This window comes from Purpureocillium takamizusanense, chromosome 1 (genome assembly GCF_022605165.1).
Source record: "Purpureocillium takamizusanense chromosome 1, complete sequence".
Classification (NCBI taxonomy): Eukaryota; Fungi; Ascomycota; class Sordariomycetes; order Hypocreales; family Ophiocordycipitaceae; genus Purpureocillium; species Purpureocillium takamizusanense.
This window is the reverse complement of record NC_063068.1, coordinates 4,785,013-4,809,873: the sequence shown is the minus strand read 5'-3', so window position 1 is coordinate 4,809,873 and position 24,861 is coordinate 4,785,013. Positions and strand designations below refer to the sequence as shown.

The following is a 24,861-nucleotide window of genomic DNA, read 5'->3' as shown; positions in this document are numbered from 1 at the left end:
GGCGACCAGCAGCTGCATGGAGACATGCATGCATGGGTCTTTGGGGACGGGGCTGAACGCGTGCGTAACCGCCAGAACAAAGACGAGGGTACGTAATAAGGGGGGGGGGTCGTGATTGATCACATGATTGGGGCCCTGCATTCGTGAGACCAGATTGTTCTGCTCAGCCAGTGGCGGGACGGCGGGCTGGGCACAAGGCGGCAACGACCGGCCGTGACTGCCATTGCTGTTGTGAGGGCGCCTCCATAAGTTATCTGGTGGACGTTGCGTGGCGATGATGATGATGATGTCCTGACTCCTTCAGCCAGGCAATGCAGACGGAGGCAGCATCACGCCCTTGATCGTTCGGCCGACCCAGCGAGGCGAGCTCTCCCTCCATCTGCGTTCCTCTCATATTTTGGCTATTCGTGCCCGAGTTCGCGCTGCACCAAGCAACTACGTTACTTGGTATCGGGTATGTCAATCGTGGTCGCGCTGTGCAACAAGGGACGTCTTAGCAAGCTCATCGTACGTACGTAGTCCGTCATCCGGTGACGTCTCCCTACCGACCGTGTATGCGGCCAAAGCCACCACCAGCGGACGGTCTGGTGACTCCAGTCGTGCCTCTCCAGAAGGGGTTATCTCGGCAATCTCTTGCGTCGTCTTAACTTTGAGGGACACCCAAGCTCAACCCCTCGCTGGCACAGCATAGCGCACGGCCGCTTCCCTGAAGCCACAAAGTCACATGGTCGTGATCGGGTTACACGAGCAAGGCAACGAGGGGGGGAGCACAAGCGAAACGAAATGGACCATGGACGGCGGACGCTCGAGACGATGGTTCGGCCGCCGCAGCGAACTTGTTGCCAGGACAGCAGACCAGCAACTGCACCGGGCGACAAGCCGACGGATTATGAAGGGCGGCTCAAGGCCCGTCGCCTCTGCGCGCGTGTTTTTTGTTCTAGGAGGAGACGGGCGCTGGCTCGGGATATGAAGGCAACTACGGCTCAACCACGTCTGAGTCGTGTCCGACGAGGCTGGTTTGCATATGGGGCACCTGTGTGCCTAATATATGACTGGGAACGACCAATATCGCTGTTTGCTCCTCACACGACCGCTCCCAGTCACGAGGTGCATACCTTACTCCGTACATATGACAGGGCGCGTCACCCTGCTTCGCCGACATAGCACATGGACAAGCGATGCCGGGGGCCAAGTACGGAGCACTCCTGAGCCCAAGCCGCATCGTCAACGCACACTCCCTGGGAGAGTGGCGTCGTCGTGCCGAATTCGCAGTACATGAGCGCAGGTACCCAGCGAGACCCGCAGGTACTGGGGCCCGTACCGTGACGCGATGGTTACGTCCCGGGGTACGTGACGCATCCGCCTCGAGATGACGACCTGGAAGGCCGGGAAGCTTGGACGTGGGCACATGAGGACCCCAGCGCCACTGTCTCATAAACGCTGCCCACCGACTCGCACAACCAGTTTTCCGGAAAGGGGGTCAGGGGGAAGTGGAAGGGCCGGCGTGCCGCCCGGCTCTTCGTGTAACCTCGGCCGAGCCCTCACCGGTCCAGCCTCCAGTCAGCCAAGGCGGCTCCCGTCACATCAACATCGTCATTGCGCCAGAGACGACGCAGTTCTTGGCCCAACACCCTGGTCATGCCAAGCGTGCCCACCGATTCCACATGTATGAACGTCCTCCATGCGTGAAGTCCTTGTTTGGGGCTCTCCCACGTTGGTGGAACGGTTCGAGAACTCTGCTCACCGGGCCCGCTGCCGGCAATGTTGGCGGGGGCCAACAACAACCCGGCGGGAGGAGGTTTAGGGGTAACATGGACGGCGATGCCAACACTTATCATGGTTCCAGGCAGCCATCTGCAGCGCGCATACAGTACATACATGCACATATATCTTCTGCTGGCTCGAATGTGAGCCGGAGACTCTGACCGTGCCGCCGCCGCCGCCGCCGCCTGCGTCTCAATAGGCTCCGCAAGGCCCGCGACGGGCTACGCTCGGAGCGATGCACAATGACATGGGTGACACGGTAGTGAATCAATAGTGGCTAGCATGTGCGACGGAGCCAAATCTCCTTGTACCCCCTGAGCTGAAGAGGAGGAACCGGCGGCATGAACCGTCGCCATCTGCAAGCACTGTGGAGAAGGCGCTTGGTCGCATGCATGAGTGAATGAGCTGGATTTTCACTCCCATGTATCTATCGTGGACTTTTAGCGAGTCAAGCTGTAGCGCCGTGGAGGAGGAAACGCCCCAAAGGAAGAGGAGGACGTCGTCTCGTACCGTGCTGGAAAGAGAGCTTGGGCAACAGCGACGAGACCGACGTACTAAGTAGACGTGTTGGGTACTAACCTCATCAAGGCACCTCACGAAAAGGGGCAAACGAGGTAACTACTAGGTAACTACTACAGACCCATCGGTGCATTCATTACACATACCGTCAGTGCAATTCATACAGTGCAAAGTAGTAAAGTACGGAGTCGTGTCCGGCTGAAGGCAAGGCGCTACCTACTTCTGGTAGTTAGGTCGTTGACAGCGCTGAGTTGTACCCCGCAGGGTTAGTACCCACGGAACACTGGCCGTAGTGCGATGAACCCCGTGGCTTCTATTATGTACTAACCCTGCCTTCAAGTGTCGTCGAGAGCGCGAGGGCAGGTTTGGGGACAGCGTATGCCGACAAAATCAAAGCCCTGCTTCGCACTTGACACTGTACTGCGCACACCGTACGAAGTACTAGGTATCTGTTAGTGAATTGACGGCAGCAAGTTGGGTCTTTGTATACCAGGTACCTACCTTAGTAGTAGTACTGTACCGACCGACCGCTCCTAGGTACAGTACCTTAGTACCTTTAGTAGTTACCGTGTCTGATACCTGTGGCCAGGCGAAGAAGTCGCGGCCGACGCCTTCAACAAGACACGAGGTCAGTTAGAGTTCTGACTAACTTAGTAGGAACGGGCAGGAGCCACAAACGGGACCGGTCGGTCCCTCCTGCTCCAGAGTCTCCACCGCACCTGCCAGGTGCCACGGCCCGTCTTGCTCATCACCCGCCTTGAACCTTGACGCCATTCGGACCCGCCCCAACGTCTTCCGGCGACCGCGCCCAACGACATGTCGCCATAATTCAACTTCATCTCTCATCACCACATGCGACGGTGGAAAGAAAACACCTCGGGATGCAGCAGCCACGCACGCGGCTTGGCTTCTCCCCTGTTCCGTCTCCCGCATCCGACATTTTCTTGGGGCACACCAACTGGGCCCGCATCAGCGAGCTCACTTGCCTCGTTCGACATGGCGCGCGCGGCGGCGGCGGAGATGGATGGGGTCATGGAGAGAGAGAGAGAGAGAGAGAAGAGTCGCGCCCTGTGGGCGAGAGCACCTCCACCCCCGCAGCCCCGTGGGGCTGGGGCAGTACCACGGCACAGCTCGACTGCCACCAGGCCGGCTTGCATGTTCTCGATGGAGTCTGGCCGAGTACTTCGTACAGTATACACCTACACACCAGCTTGCAGCACATGCACGGTGGTATTGTTTGGGGAAGGAGGGCGGTTCCCGACAACAAAGGCCGCGAGTTTCGCAGGTGCGAGGAGTCGGACTCCCCCCCTATAGCACTAGCATGACACGGGCCGACCGGTGTGAGCTGGGCCACTTGCTAACAAAGGAATGACTGACAGTGAGTAAGCACTTGCACACGGGGGTGGCGCCAATGGCACGACTCGGCCTCAATGCCTCTCCATGTCGTCATATCGCGGCACACAGATCTGTCAAGCCACGACCAGACGAGTCTTCTCGCACAGCTTCAATGTGGCACATGCCAGAACACGAGTTGCCCTTGGGCGTGAGAAGAGACAGCAGACAACATCGACCGAGCCTGCCTGGCGCGCCGGACGCTTAGCTCCGATCAGCCAACGCCGCGAGCGCTGGAGGGTTGGTGAAGCGTCTCCCGTCACCGAGTCCTGCGGGCCGTGCGACGATCGGTAGGCTGCTGAGTTCGCAACAGATGCGCATTGGTCCTTCGTTTCTCACCGGTCCCCGCACTCAAGCAGCCCTTGTGCCTTGCGTGCCGTCCCACGCTGGTCGCTCCATTTTGGCAAGCTACGCTTGCAGCACGGATGCCGGGCTCAGACGGTTGGCCGCTCGCTTTGCTGTGCGGCCCACATCCATTCGACACGGGCGCCTGTGCACAAACGCAAGCATCATCAATACCGGGCGGGCCACGATAGAGCGACCCCGTCGCATCAAGGTGGCCCATCATCGGCTCTCGTACCTGCTGCCGCTCCCAAACGACTTGTCTCATTGACGCTCTGTGGTTCGAGGCGTCCGGAGCAGAGACCGCAGTGCACGGCATTGGCCAGTGCCGGGTCGTCGGCGTCGTGACTTGACTCACAACGCTGTGGCTAGCCCATTCAAGTCGCATGGCAACGAATGTCTGGAGGCCACGCTGGCTTTTATACCACGTTGCTGAGGCATACGGCTACTACCCCATCTTGCTTGCGCCACAGGCCGTTCATTTATGTATCGCCGCCGCCCCCCAATGCGTGATGGGGAAACCTGGAACCCTGCGTCCGTCACGTCGCACAATCTCCCCATTTACCCCCAAAGGAGACTGGCTGGGGTGGCAGGCGCCGACGGGCTGGACAATCGCCGCTGATGCTGTCAAAGAAGTTGGGCACCACTGTCTGCTTCCCAAGGTAAGGCGCTTGGCGGCAAAGGATATCAAAGGTCGATTGCTAGTGTCGATGCCATTGATGGGGATCGCAAGGCACAGCAAGCAAGGATGGCGTGGGGCAAGATTGCGAACAGCTGCCAGGCAGGTCTGGGATTCAGAAAGGAGAGGAGTCGTTGGCCTGCCTGCCCCCCCCCATCCCTTGCATGAGTCCACCCCCGGGCAATGGGCCGGGCCGAAGGGTATGACCACGTTTGTGCCCTTTTCCGTGCCGCCCAAACAAGGGGAGACTGAGACGGGCCCGGGTGACGATGGCATGGCATGGCATGGCATGGCATAGCATGGCCTGGTACTAGCATGGCCTGCCGCGCAGCGGAGGACAGCGCAGCGCATGACCACCCACCCACCCACACACACACTCACGCACACACAGGCAGGCACACACACCCCTTGTTCCTGTTGGCCCGCGAGTACCCCTCAGTCCGCTCGAATACTGTACAATTCAGCACGGGCGCAAATGGTCGTCAGTCGCTCCTCTGCGGAGGCTTGCTTGCCAGGTCGCCTCTTCCCTCTCCAGGAATCCGACCATCGTCGCCTCTCTACCGCCATCCTGCCGGGCAGCCACTCGACAGCCAGGCGCGTATGCACATCGGGGGAGACGTCGCAGACGTTGGCCCGCGCTATCCGCCATCCTTGCCTCGCCTCGTCGAGCGGGAGTCACCGCATCCCCAGGACCCCAAGGCCCGGGCCGGAGCAGCAGCATCCAGCGTCGCCCAGCCGCCCGACCGACCTGTCGCGGCAACGGCAGCCGGCCGGGGGACCAAAGAGTGTCAGCCTGCAAGCGGCCTCTCCGAGGCGTTGATGATCGCCAACACCAGCCGCCTCTCCAGCCCCCGAGCGTCATCCGACCCCCTCGTGCCCGCTGGCCGACCCCCCTCAGCCTGACGCCCAACACTGCTAGCTAGCTCTTGTCCAGACTTACATACGAGCACCACCGCCTCGGCCTGGGTCACCCACCAGCGCCGGCATCAGCCTCCGCCTGCCCCCGTCTCCGCTGAGCGGAGAGCTCCTCGCGCTGTGTCGCGCGCCCGCCCGCGCGCCCGCTTGACTTCGTCTTGCGCGCCCGCGCTCGCTCGCTCGCCACACCCCCAGACGAATGCAAGGCCGCATGGCTGAGCCTGTCCCGGCAATGGTCCGGGTGGAACCTTAGCTGGTCGACAGACGCAACTTTCACCCCCGGCTCCGCCGCTTTCCCTCGCCCGCGCTCGCAGCCCAGCTCCAGGTTCGCCGCTTCTTGTACCTCCCCGATCTCACTTGTCCCTCGCGTATAGTCGATACCTTCCCTCCCCACGTGCCGGTACCTGGGTCCTGGTCTCAGACTCTGCCCAGGCGAGCTTGTCCAACGCACCCTCTTTCCTTGCATCCATCATGGTAAGGACGCCGTTTCTTCCTGCTTGTCTCGCGGCAACTTGCATAAGGATTAAAATCACCAGCCCTCCTTCCCTCCCTTCTCCACACTGCCCGTCCCGAAGGCTGTAGGCTTCTCGTCATCCCCGTGGCCCCGGTCAGCAGCCATTCTCGGTCTGAATACCGTCGTGTCCTGCCTCGTCGTCAGACTTTGTGGATTTGTGTGTTCCTGTTCAGGTCTCTCGCTGCCTTGCCCCAACGGTCCACTTTCAACGGGGAGGCATCATCAGCTGTCTGGCATAAGTGCGCAGTAAGGTGTGCTGACCATCAAGCCAGGAGTTTCATCAGCCCCTCATCAACAAGCGACCTCGGTCCTGTGCCGAGGTTGATATCTCTGATCCTCCGTTGCAGTCCCTTTTCCCACTACTGAACGCGGGATACGCGTACGCGCCACTCCAACTTGACATATCAACCGTGCCGGACCAGTTGCCCGCGGCTTATGGCTTCGCCACTGGCTTCTCTTCCGGTCTTGAAACGTATGAAGGCTCCCCATCGGTACATTCGTCAGCAAAACGACGGCGCCTTGGGCCATATATCCCCATGTCTCCAGCAGGCGCCGTCCCAAGTCTGTCAAGTCTCTATGAGAAGGCCTCCGAGGTAGAATCTATGGGCCACATGTCGAACAACGAGCCGTCGATGCCATCGCGGTGGTCAGAGGCGGCCCCGCCTTCGGCGCAGTCGCCTCTGGCGCGGCAAATGAACAGCTTGAGTCTCTTTCTGTGCCCTTGCCCCGGACTTGGGTGGGAACAGCAAGATGGTACGTAGCGTTGGACTTCAAGCCCATCGAGGGCACCGCATATGGCTTCATGGAACTGACTGACTCGTCCATCAGGATACTCTCCGCTTGGGGAGGCCTCGACCACTGCTTATGATTCGAACCAGCCATACACAACAGAAAAGCAGCCGTCTATGCACCTGTCGTCGCAGGACATGGAGGCAATATTCTCGCCTCTGGGGGATAGCTCATTCGAATCTATCGATGCCGGCGAGATCGTGGAGTCTTTCCAACACCAGCCTCACCATACAGCGACCGAGTCTCTGATATCGTCAAGCTACCTGCAGAACGAGTACAGCTCCCATGAAGCCGAGGTCGTCGGGCCCGGGGCATTCGTTACAGATTACCTGAGCAACATTGACCCCCCGCAGTTGATAAGCTGCACTCAAGACTATATCGACCCTCTCACCCCGTCACCCTTGCCATTTCAAACGGTAAGCGGAGGCGTAGAAAGCTCACCATGCGGCGTGGCGTCGGCCCGGACGTCTGATCATGTCTCACCTGGACACTGGCATGAAGCGCCGATGCAGCCATCGAGTTTTGACATCTTACTTCCCGATCAGCGCGGCGGGGGCAAACGAGGCCCTTTCAAGGATGCCAAACTTCGTGAGCAGACGGCGCAAACGAGACGGACGGGGTCGTGCATTAGGTGTAGAATGCAACGAATACGCGTAGGTGCCCATCGACGTCGAGAAGTGACCCTGGTGGTGTTGACGGGAGTGACGGCTTTGGCACTGGGACATGAAGAAAAGCCTCGGCCGGTAGCACATAAGGCGCTGACCACGATGTATAGTGCGAATCGGATCCCAAAGACCCGAGTGGCATATGCCTGACCTGCGCCAACGTAGCAAACACAAAGGCAGGGCGATTCCCTTGCCTGAGGTACAAAATCACAGACGTCAAGCTGTACAAGCCTGGCCAGGTTCCCGGCTATGAGTGGACGCGTCGATGGACCAACAGCATCACTGATCCCATTCAGAAATGGGCCTCTTCCGACGTCAAGATCATACATGTGTCTGCTGGATTTTCACGGAGGGTCATTGAACTACAGGTTCGCAGGTTCATCCCCCAAGACGGCGACAAGCTCGTGAGGACCTGGGACCATAATGGAACCAAAAGATCGGTTGCCATTCCGCCGTATGCTCTCATCGACTTGGAGGCGACGAAGCTGGCATATGAGCTGCACATTCAAGACATCATGAATGATAGCATCCAGAATGTGTTGGACCGCCCCGACGGTTTGCTGTACAAGACGTACTTTCGGGCTGTGCGACTCATGCAAGACCCGTCCATGGAGGAGGATGCCATGAAGCTCATTAAGCTGACACTCACATTGTGGGTGTCGATTCGGCTCTCTACAACGTCTGGCTTCATCGTCGGGGACGAGACGCTAGGCATGCCCAACAACATCTTGGATGATACAAACCCGAGCGCGGGCAAGATCCCGACGCCCCCCGTATTGGGAGCGCAGCTGGACCTTGTACTCATCCACCACATTCAGACGAAACTTCGCAGGGACATGCTGGAGATTCTGCAAAAGCTGGTGCTCAAGAATAAGCAGAAGAGCTGGTTCGTGACGTATCTGGTAACTTTCATACTGCTACACAACACGGCTCTCATTACAGCACACGATGCTGGGTACGCTCGAAAGCACGGCATAAAGGTGAGCCTAGAGTTTGACTCGCACCGCGCACTTTTGTTGCCCCATAGTCGTGGCTAACACAGCCGGGTCGTACCAGCGCCGCTTCGCACGAGAAGACAAGGTCAGAGAGTATCACCTAGGTGAGACATGGCCTTCCAGCCCGCCGTGCAACGTACATGGCTAACCCCGGCGCGGCCGGCTCAGGCGCCAACATTCTGCTTGCCCACTTCCACTACTGCAACAAGGGCATGTATCCATTCTCAGATGAATGCAAAGACAAGGATCTGCGAGTGCTGGCAGACTTGAGCGACGAAGAGATCCAATTCGTTCACGCCACCAAGCAGTACGCGAAACAACACCGTAGGTTCCCGCTTCCCAAGGACCGGATTCCTGGGCCGGCGCTAACGCATGCATGGCGCTTTGCAGGGCGAGAATGGGAGGACATCAAGGACGGAAGCGATTACGAGCGGGATTTCTTTTTCGTCAGCCAGCTGTTTGAAGAGAATTGGAAGCCACGACCGACGATATAATGAGCTCCGAGTTGCCGGGCAGTGGGAAGTTGAGCAGCAGTTAAGGTGGCGCCAACGCTTCGGCCACGACGACGGCTAGTATGACATGTCGATGCAATGCAGATGCCTGGCCGCCGCGGCGTGCTCCGTCCGCTACAGGAATGAGGCAGGGGAGGAGACGCGGCGCTGGCGGCAACGAAGCGATGGATGATGATGCGGATGGAGTCAAGGCTCACCGGTCGTCTCACATGGGTTTTCGATTCGGGGCCCATGTTCCTAGTATTCACAGATCGCGCAAAGCCCTGGGGGATCGGGCCGCCGCAAGGGAGCACGGGATGGTGCATCTCAGCAAGCATGGAAGCGAGCATCCGCCATGATTTTTCTGGTTATTTTTATTTTCTTCTGCGCCTTTCTTCTCATATGCTCTCCCCCCCGTCTGCGGCCAGTGGTGGCTTGCGCCTGTGGACTTGACCCTGCCTCTCGGACCTTGTTCCGGGTCGTGACGTGGATAATTAGTAGAACGCGCGAAGTTGTACGAGGCGTTGGACAAAGCTTGACCATGGATTCACAGGCAAAGTGCCTTGGCTCTCTGTCCAAAAGGTGACACAGCAGTCGGCGGCCGATCTACCCCCCCCCCCCCGTGCCTTGTTTCAAGATGGCGAGTGGCGGCTCTGGCTGGCTGGAAGAAGGTGAGAGGCCCGGGCATCCAGAGGGATTCGCCAATCTCGCCTACGGAGTGGTATTGCAGGGTGCAGCCACGGATGTTCCTGTGTGTCCCAACCAGTCAGTGTTGGTTGGTTAGGGCGATTGATTGCCTTGGCCGCGTCGGGAATAATGCTTTGGGTTCACGGAGTCTTTGACGGCCGCCCACAAAAATAAAAACACGCGCCAAATGCGCGCGGTGCGGTGCGGTGAGGAGCGGTGCAGACAAACCCGGAGGTGCGCGTGCAGTGAGTGTGAGTGAGTTCCATGCTGCCGTACAGTGCAGCGCAGCGCGGCGCAGCGCAGTGCGGCGCGGTGTGGTGCGGTGCGGTGCGGGCCTCGGTCGCCGTCGTACAAGTCCGTCGGCACATGACTACGCCTTCGAGTACATTGGGTCGCGATACGTGTCTTGTCTTGTCCCGGCGCGTCTTGGCAGCAGCTTTTCTCCACGGCCAGGCCTGTCTCGTTTCCCATTGCCATCTGTCCATTGCTCGCAGGGCTCAGACAGGACCGAGAATCCCAGGGCGCTGGGCTCCGTGTTCGGCCCCGAGATTCTACTAGGCAAAAGCAAGCAAACAAGCACGCCCCAATCTCCAGGGTCCGGGTCACCGCTCATGGCGCATATCGGAGTAAAAGAAACCAGAACCAAGGGGGAGGGGAAAAAAAAGATGGGCCGCTGTTTGTAAGTACACACACATCGTACGCCAAATTTGCATCATCTCAAGTACCTACGTGGTGCGCAAGGTAATAAGCTAGGTAGGTGCGTGCCAGGTGACGCACGCGCAATCTTGTGCTACTACTGTTGTCGCGTCCGTAGTTATGTGTAGTACGTATTCCGTGACTTACCCACAGCGCCGGCCCCCTTCGCCTCCCGCTTTCGGGTGGCGGCGGGCTGGCTGACGGGATGGACGGGCAACTACCTAGTAGGCTCTCGAGCCGGTTGCCGCAGCCTGCGAGCCTTGTGACGGAAGGCCGCAGCGTGGAAGACGGGGGACGCGGTCGGCAGCGCCGGGGACGGAGAGGCAACGCCCCCCTCCCACCCTGCCCGATGGAGAACCGTCCGCCACCGCCTGTGGATGCGTATTGGTTGGGTGCGTTCCCAGAATCCGGGTCCTGTTGTGAGTTGAGGCTGGGGCAGTTCCAACACCAACACCTCCCTGCCCCCGGGACACGTAGGATCCACAGACATGCAGAAAGGTCGGAGCCGCTCACCCGCTCCTCCCCCGGTCCCCGCCCCTGTCAACCCTGAGTGAAGCCCCAGACACACCGAAGAAAATTGTCCGCGTCCACACGAACGACGTCTCGACGACGACCCGCGGTGAGCAGGGCGGAGACAAGCCGGGCATATGCTCGTGTGCTTCCGTCAATCCCCTTCGCACTCGGGGGACCGCGGTAGAATAGGCACCGGACCGCCGGAAAGGTTGCCCCGGGGGAGGAGGGGGGAGCGAGAGAAGAAAAGGGCGTATCATGGCACACATGGGGCGTGTGCGCCCGCGTGCGCCCGGGGGGTGCTTCTTTGGAAATAGACGCGGAATAGAAGCGAAAAAGAAAGCAATCGTCCTCAGCAGGGTTCCAGTAGCGTCGCAGTCGTCCGACTTGGCTGGCCGGCTGCCCGTCCGTCGCCGCATGCGCGTCCTCAAAGGCTAGCGGTGCGCGCCGGTCCTCCCAGAGCAGACAAGAGCCAGAAGCGTCTGTGTTTTAGCAACAGCCCAGCTCTGACACTGGGCTCCGATCTTGTCTGAATCGAGTCTCGGGAGGCCTGGAAGGCTCGACGTCTCTTCGCTAAAGGGTCGCGTCCGTCGTCAAGACAAAGTAACGATGTCGTCAGAGCCCCGTTCCCCCTTTCCCTGCCCTCGATTTGTGTACACACTCCCGGCGTCGTCGTCTACATCGGCCGCGCCGTCGTCTCAGTCGCAGCCGTCTGTTGGGCCCTCAACCCTTGCCTGTGGTCGCGGCTCAACCTCTCCCACGTACAACCAGCCCCGACGTCCATATCTGTCTGTCGGTGTGCTCCATGCGTCTAGCCGAAGTGGCGTCTGTCCCTGACACGGGTGTATCCGAAAACCTGTCGAGTGTCAAAGGCACTTACCCATGAGTACCTGCATACCGCCATATCGAAATCGTTCCGCACAAGTCTCAGCGAGAGAAGGTGCAGTCTGCTGCGCACCCGGGAGAGGAAAGGGGCCACCGGAAAGTGAACCCTGTCATCCGTTCAACATCTTTCTTCGTCCTCGTCCGAATCTCCTGTCCACCATAAATACCTGCACCCGACTCCTCTTGCGAACCATCGGGCTGCATCAAACCGCAACACACACCGGGCAAGCCACCCCGTCGCACGTCGGCAGGCCGCATCCTTTCGAGCCTTTCAAGCGGTAAGCACTGCTTCACGACTGTCCAAGAGCGCTTCGAGGCTGATCCAGGTGCTAGACAAGACTTCGCCATGGCCTGCTCCGGCTCCGGCCCTGTTGCCGGACCACGAGCCCTCTCGGAAGCTCCAACGGTGTTTGTGCCCACTGTCAACGATGCACCGCTCCTCCCCGCGGGCTTTCCGAACAGATTGGACTCTCCCATGGCATGGACGGGCACCGACTTCGCCAAACACTCGGACTTCATCCTTTGTCTTGATGACGTGGACATCAAGGAGACCGAAGCAGCTCTGGAACACTTCAAGGGTAACCCAACCCGCCGCCCCTCCACCGGGTGCCACAGCTGACGAGCGCGCCATAGCCTTGGGGCTTGACGGCGACGTCATGTCGCGAGAGTCCTTCCCGTTGCCAAGTCTGGGACCCAGGCTGGATAAATTGCGCATGAACCTCCACGACGGAACAGGCTTCGGGCTTATTCGAGGATTAAATCCGCAGAAGTACGCGATTGAGGACTTGACAATGCTGCATCTCGGCATCCAGTGCTACATCGCCAACCGCCAGGGACGACAGGACAAGAAGGGAAACATGCTTGGTTCGTCGCACTCCGTTCTCTCGCCAGGGCTTGGCGCTGAAATCTGTCCAGTTCACATTGTAGCGGACAACTCGTCCAAAGAGAGAGCCACTCATCATCGCCATTCGACGACGCCAATAGTGAGTGTGCTGCGGCAGGCCTGCGGAATAGGCTGAATGAGCAAGCATTGACCCTGGGATCCAGACATTCCACAACGAAGAGGCTGGCGACATCATCAGCTGGCTGACTCGAAGCACCGCCGCTACCGGCGGAAAGTGCATCATTGCTTCGGCCTACACCGTCTACAATGTGCTTGCAGCGAGCCGTCCCGACTTGGTGCGCACGCTTGCTCGTTCTGACTGGCCCTTTGCTCTGTAAGTCGAACATGCTAGCGTCCAGCTGAGATGGATCGAGGCGGTGGCAGACTTTTGGCACAAGCGGCTGACGCACCATTTCTGCCAGGCCCCGGTTCCAGTGTCGTCCAGTCATGTTCTACCATCAAAAGCGGCTGATCACCAACTTTGGCAGAACAGCGCTGCTGGGCGGTGCCAGTTATGCGCGTTCTGAACGCCTTCCCAAGCTCAGCAGCAGCCAGATGGAGGCGTTGAACGCCATTGAAGACATCGCGCGCGCAACGGAACTCGAAATCGCCACTCAGGCTGGTGATATGCACTTCATCAACAACCTGGCCGTTCTGCACCGGCGCGAGGGGTTTGTCGACGGACAGGCACCGACGGAGCGGCGACACTTGGTTCGCATGAGGCTTCGCGACGACGACCTGGGGTGGGCCATCCCTGCCGATCTGGCTTTGGAATGGACCAAGACCTTTGAGCCAGGACGAGCCCGAACCTGGCATCTCCAGCCCATGCCCGATGGCTTCTTTCCTCTGCGAACTCAACCCAACTGAGGCATCCCTCACCGCGACAGGAGCACTAGAGAGAGGAGGTCGTTTCTGTGAGCACCAGCCCGGACATGGTTTTGGTAGGCGGGAGCGCCGTCAAGCAAGGGGGGCTAATGCATGTCGCTGGTGCGCTCCAAATCCGAGTCGGACTCTGCTGCTACAAATATGGCCGGCGCGACATATTGCATGGACTTTGCTGAGTGTGTTTTTTGCGCTTCGTTTGGGGCAGGGGCGTTTGGGCCAACACAAAAAAGTGGTGCGCTAGATTGCTCATTAGAACCTAGGTTTTGCGGCAACCTCGTGGTTGATAGACAGTGGCGATGGACCATAGACATTGATATAGGCTAATGCCTTAGCTCAGAGGCAGTGTTGTCAGCCCTTAGCTCTCTGGTGACCTCGTGACAACGCCGACCCGAGAGGACGGGCTAGCAATTGCCATGCCACATGGGATGGGAAAGCAGTGAGTTCTCACCAGCACTGAGATGCAGACCGGTAGTGGGCGATAGGGTGGACAAGGGGCTCCACGATCATCAAAAGATGTGTGGATGAGTCGTCCAAGTGGGTTTGTGGCTCTCTGAGACAGTGCCGGCGCTCTGGGATGGCAGGGTCCAGATATGCCCAGATTGGCAGCCTGCCAGGCCCCTCAATTCGGTCACGGTTCGCCTTTCCAAGAATCCGGGACTCCAAGGGTTCCCGTTTCAAGCCCCCAGAGGGGTGTTTGTGAGGCATCACAGCCCTACTCCGTATACCCGCCAATGAGGGTTGGCAACGAGGCGGGTGTCGCGAACGACGTGGCCGGCGATCGTGCCACGACGCGGACATCTGATGGGTCTGGGATGCTGCCAGTACGATGGCTGGCTCGTACTCGGTTCCGCGGGCTGGTGGCGGAGCAACGGACCAGCAAAGCACGACAGACGAGGACCTGGTCCAAGGAGCGCGCCTGGGCGGCTAGTTGGCCAGCCATCAATCGCGAGATTAAACGGCGTGGATCCGGGAGCTGATGGCAGACGGGTGGCGTGGCGTAACATACTCGACATTTTGGAGTCGTTGCTTTTTGGTTTGTCGTGCATGGCCGCGGGGCAGGGTTACTGCGACTCTGCGACCGCGGGTCAGCAACGCCCTTGCCGAATGCCAATGAGCGGTGAGAGAAGAGCAAACAAAATAGACCGGCAGACGAGCCATGTGTTGCACCGCGGCGGCGCCGGTGGGGGACGTCGACGACGCTTGTGAGAGGAGTGAGGCTCGCCGGGAGACTCAATGTGAGACTGATGAGTGGGAGCGGGTAGTCGAGGGATGGAGTGGCTTGTGTGAGTGGCTGGGTGGGTCAGTGTGCGCACTGTTCCTGGATACAGTATACTTGGGATAGTATGTACTATACGTGCAGTACCTCGTACCGACGTATACCAACACGGGCGCGTAGAGGCACCGCGCCTGCCTACCTGGTACTACCTCAGGTACCTAGAGGTCTAGTCGGGATACGAAGGAAGTAAGTTGGTCAGTAACGACATTGGCACGCAGATGAAATACTTGGTACTTTCAAGTTTGTATCTAAATGGACAGTATTCTTAAAGTATTAAAGGGGGCTTCATGGGGTGCGCAAGGTGGGAGGGAACAGCTTGCCTTTAGATTAGTTGATCATATATACGTCACCCAGGTAGGTACTTACTATTTGATACGCGAGCGAGAGTACCTTAGTACTGTACGACGTAGGATGTGCAAACGGGTAGAGGGCAAGCTAACAAGGTGCTGTTCGCTGGGATCCTTCCTGCTGCAAGTCCCTGAGGGACCCCTGCTCCTGGCTGGTCCGGGCCCTGGTTTCCGAGGGCCCTCGTCACAGGCCGACCATCTGTCGTGCCACGGAAGGAGCCACCGAGCGCAATGGTGATGATTCGATGCTTCAACCGGCGACGAGGCACTGTGCGTGACCGGTGCATAGGACACGGTGCTAGTAATCTCGAACTGTTGCGTCAGGGGAAGGTGCCATACGCAACCAGACATGCACTCACTGCCTGCCTGCCTACCCGCCCTGCACATTCAAATCCAACTTTTCGGCGAGAACCCTGGGGCTGGCGCTACCCTTGGAGTACTTGGACGATCCAGAGAGCCGCCACACGCGAGCGCCGCCTCCAATGCAATGCGCACGGTAGCTGCCTCGTACCTCACCGGTACCGTGGCGCACTACAGCGCGTGCGTGCACGCCAGGCGCCAGTAATAAGGCTACCTGGTAATAACCGCACTTGGCGCGACCGCGTGTCCCACTTCAACCTCATGCATGTCGCAGACGCAAGGTGAAAGGAGGCCGGGCGCCTTGCACGGACGAGCACGACAGGACAATCATCCAATCTCTCACGGCATTGAAACATCCATCCACATCGGGGTGCTGCACCTCTCATTCGCATCGGCCCTCGAACCACACCGACTGCACCCGCGGCACCTGCATCGCCGCCCATCTCCACGCCTCCAAAGCAGCCAACGCGTCCGCCGCGGATACCGCATCGCACCGCCCTCTCCGCACGGCATACCAAGCTTGGCCAGTGAACGCACAGCCGATCCAAGGTTCGACGACGGCTCATGGGGCCGGTGAGCGAGGCGTCTGTCTTCGATCGTTCCTCCTCTGCCACAGCCGCCTCGGCCAGTCCTGCCGCCGCCCGCCGGTCTGTGCCATGGCCACGCCGGTCTTGTCCGGCCCCCGGTCCGCCTCCGGAGCTGTCCCCGGGCTCAAGCGCTCTGATGCCGCCAGCTCGGCTGGCTACCATGCCGTCCACCAGGATGATGAGAACGAAGGTTCCACCGATGAGGGCCAAAGTGGCCATGATATCACGGCCGCTTTTGCAACCCCCCAATCTCGCTCCGAGCACCGTTTCAGGGTAGCCACCTACATCTTATCCATCTGTCTCGTCATCCTCGTCGGCTCCAACCTGTATCTATCTCTGCCGTATGCGTTTCGTGGACATGGGCCATGCCCATGTATGCCGTCCAAGGTGCCTCAATATTTTCAGACGTCTCCAGAGCTCTGGCCGGGGCCCACGGCTACCGGGAAGCCGGCTTTCATGGCTCAGACAAGGACTTTCAATCCCACGGCAACCTACATTCCGAATGAGCCACTTCAAACTTCAATACCTGTTGAGGGCATGGTGCAAGGGAACCAGAGCATCTTCAAAATGATGGGCTTCTTGTCTCCATATTCTCCATCGCCTGGTTTCGGAGTTGGTGAGTTTCCGTTGCCTCCCGGCGCCGAAATCGTGCAGGTCCAGATGCTATCACGCCATGGAGCCCGGTATCCCACGTCCGGGTCTGATGTCGCCCGATTCGGCGAGAAATTTGCCAATGCCACGGGAAAAGCTAAGCTCAAGGGACAGCTTGCGTTCTTGAACGATTGGAAGTATCAGCTTGGATACGAGATCCTGGTGCCAAAGGGCCGTGAGGAGCTGTTTGAGTCAGGTGAGAAGTAGCGTCGTCACTGTGAGCTGAATGGGCATCACTGAACGCCTTTAGGAATCCTTCACAGCTACATGTATGGCAGCCTGTACAACCCCAAGAGCAAAATCATTGTTAGGACAACGGTGCGATACTGCTGCCCCAGTTTAGCTCAGAGCCACTGATTGATTGTTACCCACAGACTCAAGACCGGATGCTTAAGTCGGCCGAGAACTGGATGGCCGGCTTCTTTGGGCTTGAATGGTCCGTCTCTTGCTGCAGCTATTGTATGCATCGTCGTCTGACATAGTCTCCAGGCCGAATAACGCCACAATCGAAGTAATCATCGAAAAGCCAGGATTCAACAACTCGCTGGCCGGATCGCTGAACTGCCCAAACGCAAACTCCAAAGGGCCAGGCAATGAGGCACGTGCCAAATGGATTCACATTTATCTTCAAGATGGTGAGTCGTGCTGCAAAATCCTGCAAATTGCTCTCTCCTGACGCAGAACAGCAACTGCTCGCTTTCAAGCTCTGTCGGAGAATTTCACATGGACCGTGGACGACGTGTATGCAGCGCAGACCATGTGCCCGTATGAGACCGTTGCGTATGGGTTCAGCAAGTTTTGCGACCTTTTCACGTACGAGGAATGGCAAGGATTCAGCTATTCCATCGATCTCTCCTTCTCCGCGTACAGCGCTTTTCACAGCCCTGCCGGGCGGGCAGTCGGCCTCGGCTATCAACAGGAGGTCATTGCGCGGCTGAAGAACCACACACTCGGCTACTCAGGGTCGCAGATCAATGTCACGCTCGATAGCAGCACGGAGACATTTCCACTGAACCAAAGCCTGTATTTCGACTTTTCACACGACACCAACATTGTCTCGGTCCTGACTGCCTTTGGTCTGAGGCAGTTTGCCGAAGAGCTTCCGGCGACGCGAAACCCCGGGCCGCACAATTTTACCGTCTCCCACATCACGCCGTTTGGAGCCCGTCTGGATATCGAGATCATCAAGACACCCCAACCACTATCGCCCAACCGAGACGGCTACCTGCGTGGCGGTGAGACCAAGTATATTCACTTCATTCTGAATCAGCGTACTCTCCCCTTGGGCTACAGTTTCCCCGAGTGCGACGCAACCCGCAAGGACGGGTGGTGCGACTTGGGAACATTCTTGAAGTTGCAAGAAAGTATGGCTGCCAAGGCCAATTTCGAGCATGCGTGTTTTGGAGACTACCCCAAGGTGTCATACGGCGACGTTACCGACGGATCACCACCTTGATTAAACAGCTCGGCATAAGAAACAGGGACAGCACATTAGTACGGCGATGTTGGCAAACGAACATCGTCGCTCGAGCCGACCAGCAAAGCGCTGGATGAGACACCGGTGGCGATATGCTGCCAATTTTATGTGGAAGCCATGTGAAGTGGGCCAAACTTGGCGGCTCGAATGAATTTGCCGGCGTGCTTTTTCCAGCTTCGCCCCTTGCGTGTCTATATGTCATCGGGTATTCTAAATGCGCAAATCACCAAACGCCAGCGCCGGCTACCCAGCCCGTTGCCACGGGCTACAAAACAAGATCCCAAGTAGATGGCTTACGAAGACAGGCCACCAAAATCAAATATCAGAAGACGCACACCGTGAACCCGCTATGCCTGCTTCTCCCCTTCCAGCCTGACCCTCTCGTCCTGCAACGATGATGCATGAGACTTCTTTTCCTCGACGGCGGCGTCGGCATCGGAGGAGCTGTGGGGGCGAACCATGCTGGCGTGCTCCTGAATGCCATGCTGAGGTTCGAGGGCCTCGCCGTCCTCGGCCGGCTCGCCACGGTGGGGACTCCAGGCAAGGAAGTCTCGGCGAACCTCGACATAGTCGTATGAGAACTCGCCGTGCTGGTCGTCGTCCATGCCGAGAAGCTCTGCCTCTTCGGAGGCGCGCAGCTTCAGGCCTGGGATGATGTCGATAATCTTGGCGATGACGGCGGACATGACAAAGGCGTATGACGAGGAGGCGACAATGGCGGCAATTTGCCAGCCAAGGGTGACGTAGCTTCCGTCGAGGAAACCGCCCTTGAGACCAGTGTTGACGCCATCAAGCCCAATCACCTTGCCGGTAGCGAAGAAGCCATTGAAGATGAGGCCAACCATGCCGCCGATTCCGTGCTCAGCGAAGACGTCGAGGCTGTCGTCGATGCGAATGAGGAACTTGACTAAAGGGGGGGGGGCACGTCAGCGGATGCCTGTGGGCGACATGCTTCGTCACATGAATCGGAACAAACTCACCCTTGGTGCCAAAGTTGCAGGCAACGCCAGCGACTACGCCTAGGACAATGCTGGCCCACGGATCGATGAAACCAGAGGCGGGGGTGGCAGCAACGAGGCCAGAAATGGTACCAGAGCACCAGCCAACCATGGACCATTTCTTGGCGAGGCGAAAGTCGAGCAGGCACCAGGTCATGGCGGCGAACATGGCCGTCAGGCACGAGTTCCAGCAGGCCATGACGGCGCGGAGGTTGGCGCCAAAGGAGGAGCCTCCATTGAAGCCCAGCCAACCGAACCAGAGGAAGATGGTGCCGAGGGTGATGAGGGAGATGTTGTGGGGGCGGAAGTTCATCATCATCTTGTCGTTGCGGCGACCGAGGACCCAGGAGTAGGCCAGGGCGGAGACACCGGAGCCAATCTCGACGGGAACGCCGCCGGCGTAGTCGAGGACGCCATGCTTGAAGCCCCAGCCGTTGGCGTTCCACACCCAGTAGGCGAGGGGGCAGTAGACCAGGGTGGCCCAGAAGAAGGTGAAGACCATGGCGGGGATGACACGGCCACGCTCGGCAACGGCACCGACGGTCAGGGCGGCGGTGACGGCACAGAACATCATCTGGTAGAAGGAGTAGAGGAGGGCGGGGATGAGCGGGGAGCCGACCGAGGGCGTGGCCCAGACCTTCATGAGGCCGAAGTGCTTGAGGTCGCCGATGAAGGCGTTGCCTGAGGTTTGGCCAAAAGCCAGGGAGTAACCCCAAAAGTACCACTGGAAGACGACGACGGAGAAGGACATCATGACGACCCAGAGCATGGAGAGGGCCGATTTTCTCCGGGCGAGGCCCGAGTACAGAAAGGCGATGCCAGGGACCATGAGGAGGACGAGGCAGGCGCTCAGGAGGATGAAGGCCTGATCGCCAGCCTGGTACCACTGATTGAGGTTCTCGGTGGCTGTTTGGGCACGGGCGTTGGGTCAGCATTGGTGGACTACTCTACGGCAAGCGCAGAAGGGATGCCTGGGCTCGTTTGCTCGACGTACTGGAATCACCACCAATGCTGTCGTCGGTGCCATTGAAGGCGGTGGGTGCCCCGACGTGGGCGTACGACATGTCGGCGGCGTGGGAGGTCGAGGGTCGGGCGACAGGCGGCACCGTGCTGTATGCGAGATAAGGCTGGGTGCTGGCCGGACGACTGCTGTGCTGATGGACCTCTGCTTCCGGAAGGCCGTGGGCAGGCAGGGGCGGAGGGTGCGAGGATGAGACGCGGGCGATGTTGATGAAAGGGGGACGGGCGCAGAGGAGAAGGAGAGGAGAGAGAAGGGGGAGGGAGAGATAAGGTTGGAATCACGGCAGCGCGACGCGAGGCACATGGGCAGTCTGACACGGGCGACAAGGGAGCAGGCGAGTTTATCTATCTACGTACATTATCGGCGTCGGGGGGGGGAGGTAGGAGGAGGAGGAGGAGGAGGTGGTGGTGGTGGTGGTGGTGGTGGTGAGGGTGGACGGAGGGACGAGCGAGGAGCCGTTGCCGCGAAGCGATAGATAGCAGGCGGGCGACGAGGCGATACGTAAATGGAAAGTCGATGTACAGCAAGGGCGCACATGTGCGAGTAGGTACCCAGAGATAAGGAAAAAGAGAGCGAGCGAGCGAGCCTTGGGGTTGGACGAGGCGCTGCTGATCCCGGGGGTGGAGAGGAGAGGGAGACGGTATCTTGGGCTGACGGGGACGGCATTGCAGGTGCGCACTAAGTTGGACTAGACCTGTGCGGTACAGGGCTGTACCAAAGGGCTCCTGCTACTATGGAGTATTATGGAGTATTACGGAGTATTGTGGTGGAGGCCTGGACAGCTGGACGAAAGGGACCAGCATGTCGCAGTGCCATATCTCTTTCATCAATGTCGCGTGAGGAGAGTTGCTGCGCGGGTACCTTGCACGGTACGCGGCACCCGGGGGGCCTCCCCCAGCCTGCCTACCTACCTTAGTACCTAGTAGGTACTTGGCCTGTGCCCATGCTCAGCGGATGTAGTAGAGGGTACAAAGTGCGTTGCGCGTACGTATAGTGCAGTACAGTAGGTACCTACCTTGGTTGTTGATTACCAAGGGGCAAGCGAGCGAGCGAGCGGCCGACCGACTGACGGACACACTCTGCTTCTTATCAGTGCCGAAAACGGGGGGCGGCGATTCCGGGGGAGACGGCCGGCCGGCCGGTCGCCCAAAATGGGGTGGTGGCAGAGGGCAGGGGGGTGGCATGGTGGCTCGCTGCTCCTGGGTGTGTCCATCGGATGGAATGCTTCTAGTAGCAGTACCTAAAGGTAAGTATCCAGTGCGTCTGCTGCATCCTCGTCTTTCTTTGGGCCGCCCAATCCTTGGGGACGTTTTCCTGTTTTTTTTTGGGGGGGGGTCCCTCCTCCTCCTCCTCCTCTTCCTCCTCTCGTCGTCGATTGCTCCTTCTTCCCTTTTCGCTGCCGTGCATTTGTCGTCGCGCCCGTTTCAGCTGCATCGGATGTACATACACACATACAGTACGTAAGGTAGTGTGCTCTGCGTTGTGCATGTGCTGAGCCTGGTGGTGGTGGCTGCTGGCCCGCCCGCTGGCCGTTGGAGGGCGGGACCAAACGGGGGCAAGAGACGACAAGATAACCACCAGATAGATAGAGATGGGCAAAAGCAGGAACGAGGCGATGGGATTGGTCGATAAGGGACAGACACGGGCTGGGGGAATGCCACAGGCAAAAAAAATAAACCAAGGCGCGGTGGCGCAGACGAGGAGACCGCCCCATTGGTGCCGGGACGCCACCGACCAGCCGGGGGGGGGGGGGGGGGCAGTGGTTTAAAGATAAAACCCCTACCACTAGTAAGGTGCATGAAGGTAAGTACCTACCTACCTTACCTACACCTTTTATACTGCACGGTGCCCCGAGTAGGTACCGACCGCATTTCACTGCCTCGGCCATTGTCTGCTTGCTGCGGTCAGAACAAGGGACACGTTGGGAGGAGGAGGACAACAACGCAGTGAACGCAAGGGGTCCAGAGAGTGATGTCACTCGTCCGTGTCAACGCCAAGGGCAGAATCGCCCAAATTGTAGATACTCTCCCCGCGGCGAGGCGTCTGGGCGGATCCCCCCCAAAAACCAAGGGAACCCCGAATCGCAATGCTCCGTTATCACTAAACATGGCTGGCTGGCTGGGTTGCCCCGACCCGGAAACGTCCGGCGCCCGGCCGGTCGGGACAAGGGAAGAAACCCTCCCCCGTACCCTTTCCCCAGGTCCCAAGGTAGCAACGGCGGCGGGCGGGCGCACCCACGCTCTCATCAGCTCGGCCCGGTGGTTGTCCGAGGGGAGTTTTCAATAGTACGTAGTACGTACGTAGGTAGTAGACGACACGGAAGCGACGTCACCCGCCGCCGTCTCTCGTTTTCCGTCTGACATGCGTGTGGTCTGCAGCAATCCTATTCCACCCTTTCTCCTATAGGCTACCCGCGTTGCTACCCATGCCTCCCCATACGGGACCTGCCACGGATGGGGCGGAATGGGGCCGGCCGCTGGGTTTCAAGATGATGTCGCCGACAATGAAATGCTGGCTGGCAGGCAGACGAGGCGGGAAGCTTCCTCACTGCCACCGTCTGTCACGACGTAAAGGGCCACGTACCAACCAGCACGAGACGCGCCCCATGGGGCAACAATAGCTTCAAGCAGACGACAGGAACCGTACGTACCGTTCCAGCACAGGGGAGGCGAGCCAACGAGCGACTTGATGGAGTTGACGCCCTCTGTACCTGAAAAGAGGGAACCGAGGATGGCGGGAAGATCGTGCATCAACGGGACCAAGGGGCGGACGAGAGAAGGTCGCTGATAAGGAGCCAGAGGAACGAACGTCGGGATTCGAGAGCGCGCGGCGGGCGGCAGGCTGCGCTGCGCTGATTGGCCCGATACGGACGGCAGTTCAGTCGGCGGCTGAGTCAGGCGGACATGCGGCGTCGCTGACTGGCTGGCTGGCTGGCTGGCTGGTGAGCGAGCTGGGTGGGTCCTTCCTTCGCTTCCTTGCCGCTGCGGTTGCGGCTGATGCTGGCACATGCCATTCATGGATGTACTGTATGTACCAAGGCAGTTCCTGCCGTATATGGGACAGAGAGTGAGCGCCTAACTAAATAAAAAAGCCCGTTCGAGATGACGACGCAGGCCAAGTAAGTAGGTAATTATAAGAGCAAATGGAAATCCTTTATCTGCAGGCATTTGGTCAACCCCGCGGATATACGTACAGTATACAGTATGGCTCCGCCCCACCCAATCCATCCATCCATCAATCAATCAATCAATCAACCCACGATCTCTTTGTTTAGCAGCCGATGCACCCCGTCACAAGCCTTTTCATCTTGCTTCGATGCTGGCGATGGCGATGATGGCGGCGGCGACGGCGATGGTGCATTATTGCATTTGCCGCAGTGCGGAAGAGAGAGATGCTTTTACTCGCTTTGCTTTCTGTTCATGTACGCTCACCCCCCTGAAACTTGCACGGCGGCTTCGTACCCCCCCAGCCTGCCTTTCTGCCGCCCGACTGCCAGAGCCCCGTTGTCAGTTATACTACGTAGTAAATATCACCATCAACCAGATTTGCTCCCCGATCCCATGGGCCTCCCATCTGCGAGTGGGTGGGTTCGGCCTCCTCCCCGTCGTCCTCCACCACGCGCACACCACGTGCAAAACGTCGGGGGACGGAGGGAGGGGAGGCCCGCCGGCCCGCCCGCGGGGGAAGCCGTGCATGTGCGTCGTACAAGAAGTATAATAGTAGTAGCGGTGGTCGTGTGTGTGCAGCAACGAACAAAGAAAGGCCCATGACTCTCGCACGCGATGCCCAACACACCGCTCTCCACGAGACAACAAAAAAGAGCAGCATAGATGTCATCACCCCCCCCCCCCCCCCACCCCTTTCCCACACCCCTTTTGTTCTTCCCGGGCACAAAAGTCGTGCTTCCTGTTTCCGGGGCGGGCACCTGACTGACCAGGCCTTATCAGCGGGCATATACAGTATACATCCATGCATATGTGCTTTCGTACGTACGGCTATGAGCGAAACCCGCCTTCCTCCTGCACACAACCCTCTTTTATAACTCTCTGAAGAGCATCGTTGATCACCTCCTAGTTATGGACGAGACGAAAGCGGGTCCAGGTTCCATGACGTGCAACGAGGCATATGAAAGGCGTTACACGTAGCCGTAGCTTAATATTAACCGGTCATCGGCCATGAACTGACTGGCCTTTTTGCTCATCGCCGTCACGTACACGGACGGACGGATGAATGTCGCGATCCAGGAACATCATGCCCTGGCAGCACTTGATCAAGTCTTGAAGAGGCTTATAAGGCAATCGGCCCGGCGTGCCAACCCTCTGCCAGGAGAGCCTGCTTCCTCGCCAAGCGCCGCATGTGTGAGAGCTGACCCCCCCTCCTCTTTGGACGGTCGACTGAAAGATCCGTACGGGATACCCGCGGCCATGGCCAGCATCTCCAAGTAGATGTATCCCAGGGAGAATAGGTCGACCTTGGGTCTAAATGGCTGCAGCATCTGGACTTTCGACGCTGCGTACATGTTGTCGAACACGC

At 58.9% G+C, this 24,861-nt stretch overlaps 5 protein-coding genes across 6 annotated transcripts; 4 read left to right on the top strand and 1 right to left on the bottom strand.

Moving 5' to 3' along the window:
* Positions 1-3,988: 3,988 nt before the first annotated feature.
* On the top strand, positions 3,989-4,288 carry JDV02_001475 (uncharacterized protein; the record flags this gene model as incomplete). Its single annotated transcript, XM_047982412.1, has 1 exon — positions 3,989-4,288. One exon carries the CDS (start codon positions 3,989-3,991, stop codon positions 4,286-4,288), a length of 300 nt encoding a protein of 99 aa, XP_047838376.1.
* A 591-nt stretch (positions 4,289-4,879) lies between these two features.
* On the top strand, positions 4,880-10,121 carry JDV02_001474 (uncharacterized protein). Its single transcript, XM_047982411.1, has 7 exons — positions 4,880-6,085; positions 6,398-6,878; positions 6,954-7,567; positions 7,690-8,559; positions 8,636-8,678; positions 8,743-8,898; positions 8,965-10,121. Exons 1-7 carry the CDS (start codon positions 6,083-6,085, stop codon positions 9,066-9,068), a joined length of 2,271 nt encoding a protein of 756 aa, XP_047838375.1. The 5' UTR covers positions 4,880-6,082; the 3' UTR covers positions 9,069-10,121.
* A 2,068-nt stretch (positions 10,122-12,189) lies between these two features.
* On the top strand, positions 12,190-13,593 carry JDV02_001473 (uncharacterized protein; the record flags this gene model as incomplete). The annotated part of the gene is made up of 5 exons (XM_047982410.1): positions 12,190-12,421; positions 12,477-12,707; positions 12,759-12,826; positions 12,891-13,060; positions 13,149-13,593. 5 exons carry the CDS (start codon positions 12,190-12,192, stop codon positions 13,591-13,593), a joined length of 1,146 nt encoding a protein of 381 aa, XP_047838374.1.
* Positions 13,594-15,818: 2,225 nt separating this feature from the next.
* JDV02_001472 (Acid phosphatase) lies at positions 15,819-18,500 on the top strand. The gene is made up of 5 exons (XM_047982409.1): positions 15,819-17,028; positions 17,083-17,150; positions 17,207-17,268; positions 17,322-17,467; positions 17,519-18,500. Exons 1-5 carry the CDS (start codon positions 16,251-16,253, stop codon positions 18,286-18,288), a joined length of 1,824 nt encoding a protein of 607 aa, XP_047838373.1. The 5' UTR covers positions 15,819-16,250; the 3' UTR covers positions 18,289-18,500.
* MEP1 (low affinity high capacity ammonium permease) lies at positions 18,357-20,669 on the bottom strand. 2 transcript variants are annotated; one of them, XM_047982407.1, is made up of 3 exons: positions 20,302-20,669; positions 19,290-20,213; positions 18,357-19,216 (listed from the first exon to the last, which is right to left on the bottom strand). In XM_047982407.1, exons 1-3 carry the CDS (start codon positions 20,369-20,371, stop codon positions 18,657-18,659), a joined length of 1,554 nt encoding a protein of 517 aa, XP_047838371.1. In that variant the 5' UTR covers positions 20,372-20,669; the 3' UTR covers positions 18,357-18,656. The 2 variants fall into 2 exon arrangements, with proteins under 2 accessions (XP_047838371.1, XP_047838372.1); XM_047982408.1 differs by having other exon boundaries at positions 18,357-19,188.
* Between the last annotated feature and the right edge of the window lie 4,192 nt (positions 20,670-24,861).

Excerpts from the sequence above, each read along its gene's own strand:
- JDV02_001474 (XM_047982411.1), top strand. Across the intron at positions 8,560-8,635 it reads CTCGAAAGCACGGCATAAAG|CGCCGCTTCGCACGAGAAGA; the intron begins GTGAGCCTAGAG and ends GGGTCGTACCAG. Across the intron at positions 8,899-8,964 it reads GCAGTACGCGAAACAACACC|GGCGAGAATGGGAGGACATC; the intron begins GTAGGTTCCCGC and ends GGCGCTTTGCAG.
- JDV02_001472 (XM_047982409.1), top strand. The coding sequence starts at position 16,251 with ATGGCCACGCCGGTCTTGTCCGGCCCCCGGTCCGCCTCCGGAGCTGTC. Across the intron at positions 17,029-17,082 it reads TGAGGAGCTGTTTGAGTCAG|GAATCCTTCACAGCTACATG; the intron begins GTGAGAAGTAGC and ends GAACGCCTTTAG. Across the intron at positions 17,269-17,321 it reads GGCTTCTTTGGGCTTGAATG|GCCGAATAACGCCACAATCG; the intron begins GTCCGTCTCTTG and ends CATAGTCTCCAG.
- MEP1 (XM_047982407.1), bottom strand. The coding sequence starts at position 20,371 with ATGTCGTACGCCCACGTCGGGGCACCCACCGCCTTCAATGGCACCGAC. Across the intron at positions 20,214-20,301 it reads CAGCATTGGTGGTGATTCCA|CCACCGAGAACCTCAATCAG; the intron begins GTACGTCGAGCA and ends GTGCCCAAACAG. Across the intron at positions 19,217-19,289 it reads CTGCAACTTTGGCACCAAGG|TCAAGTTCCTCATTCGCATC; the intron begins GTGAGTTTGTTC and ends CCCCCCCTTTAG.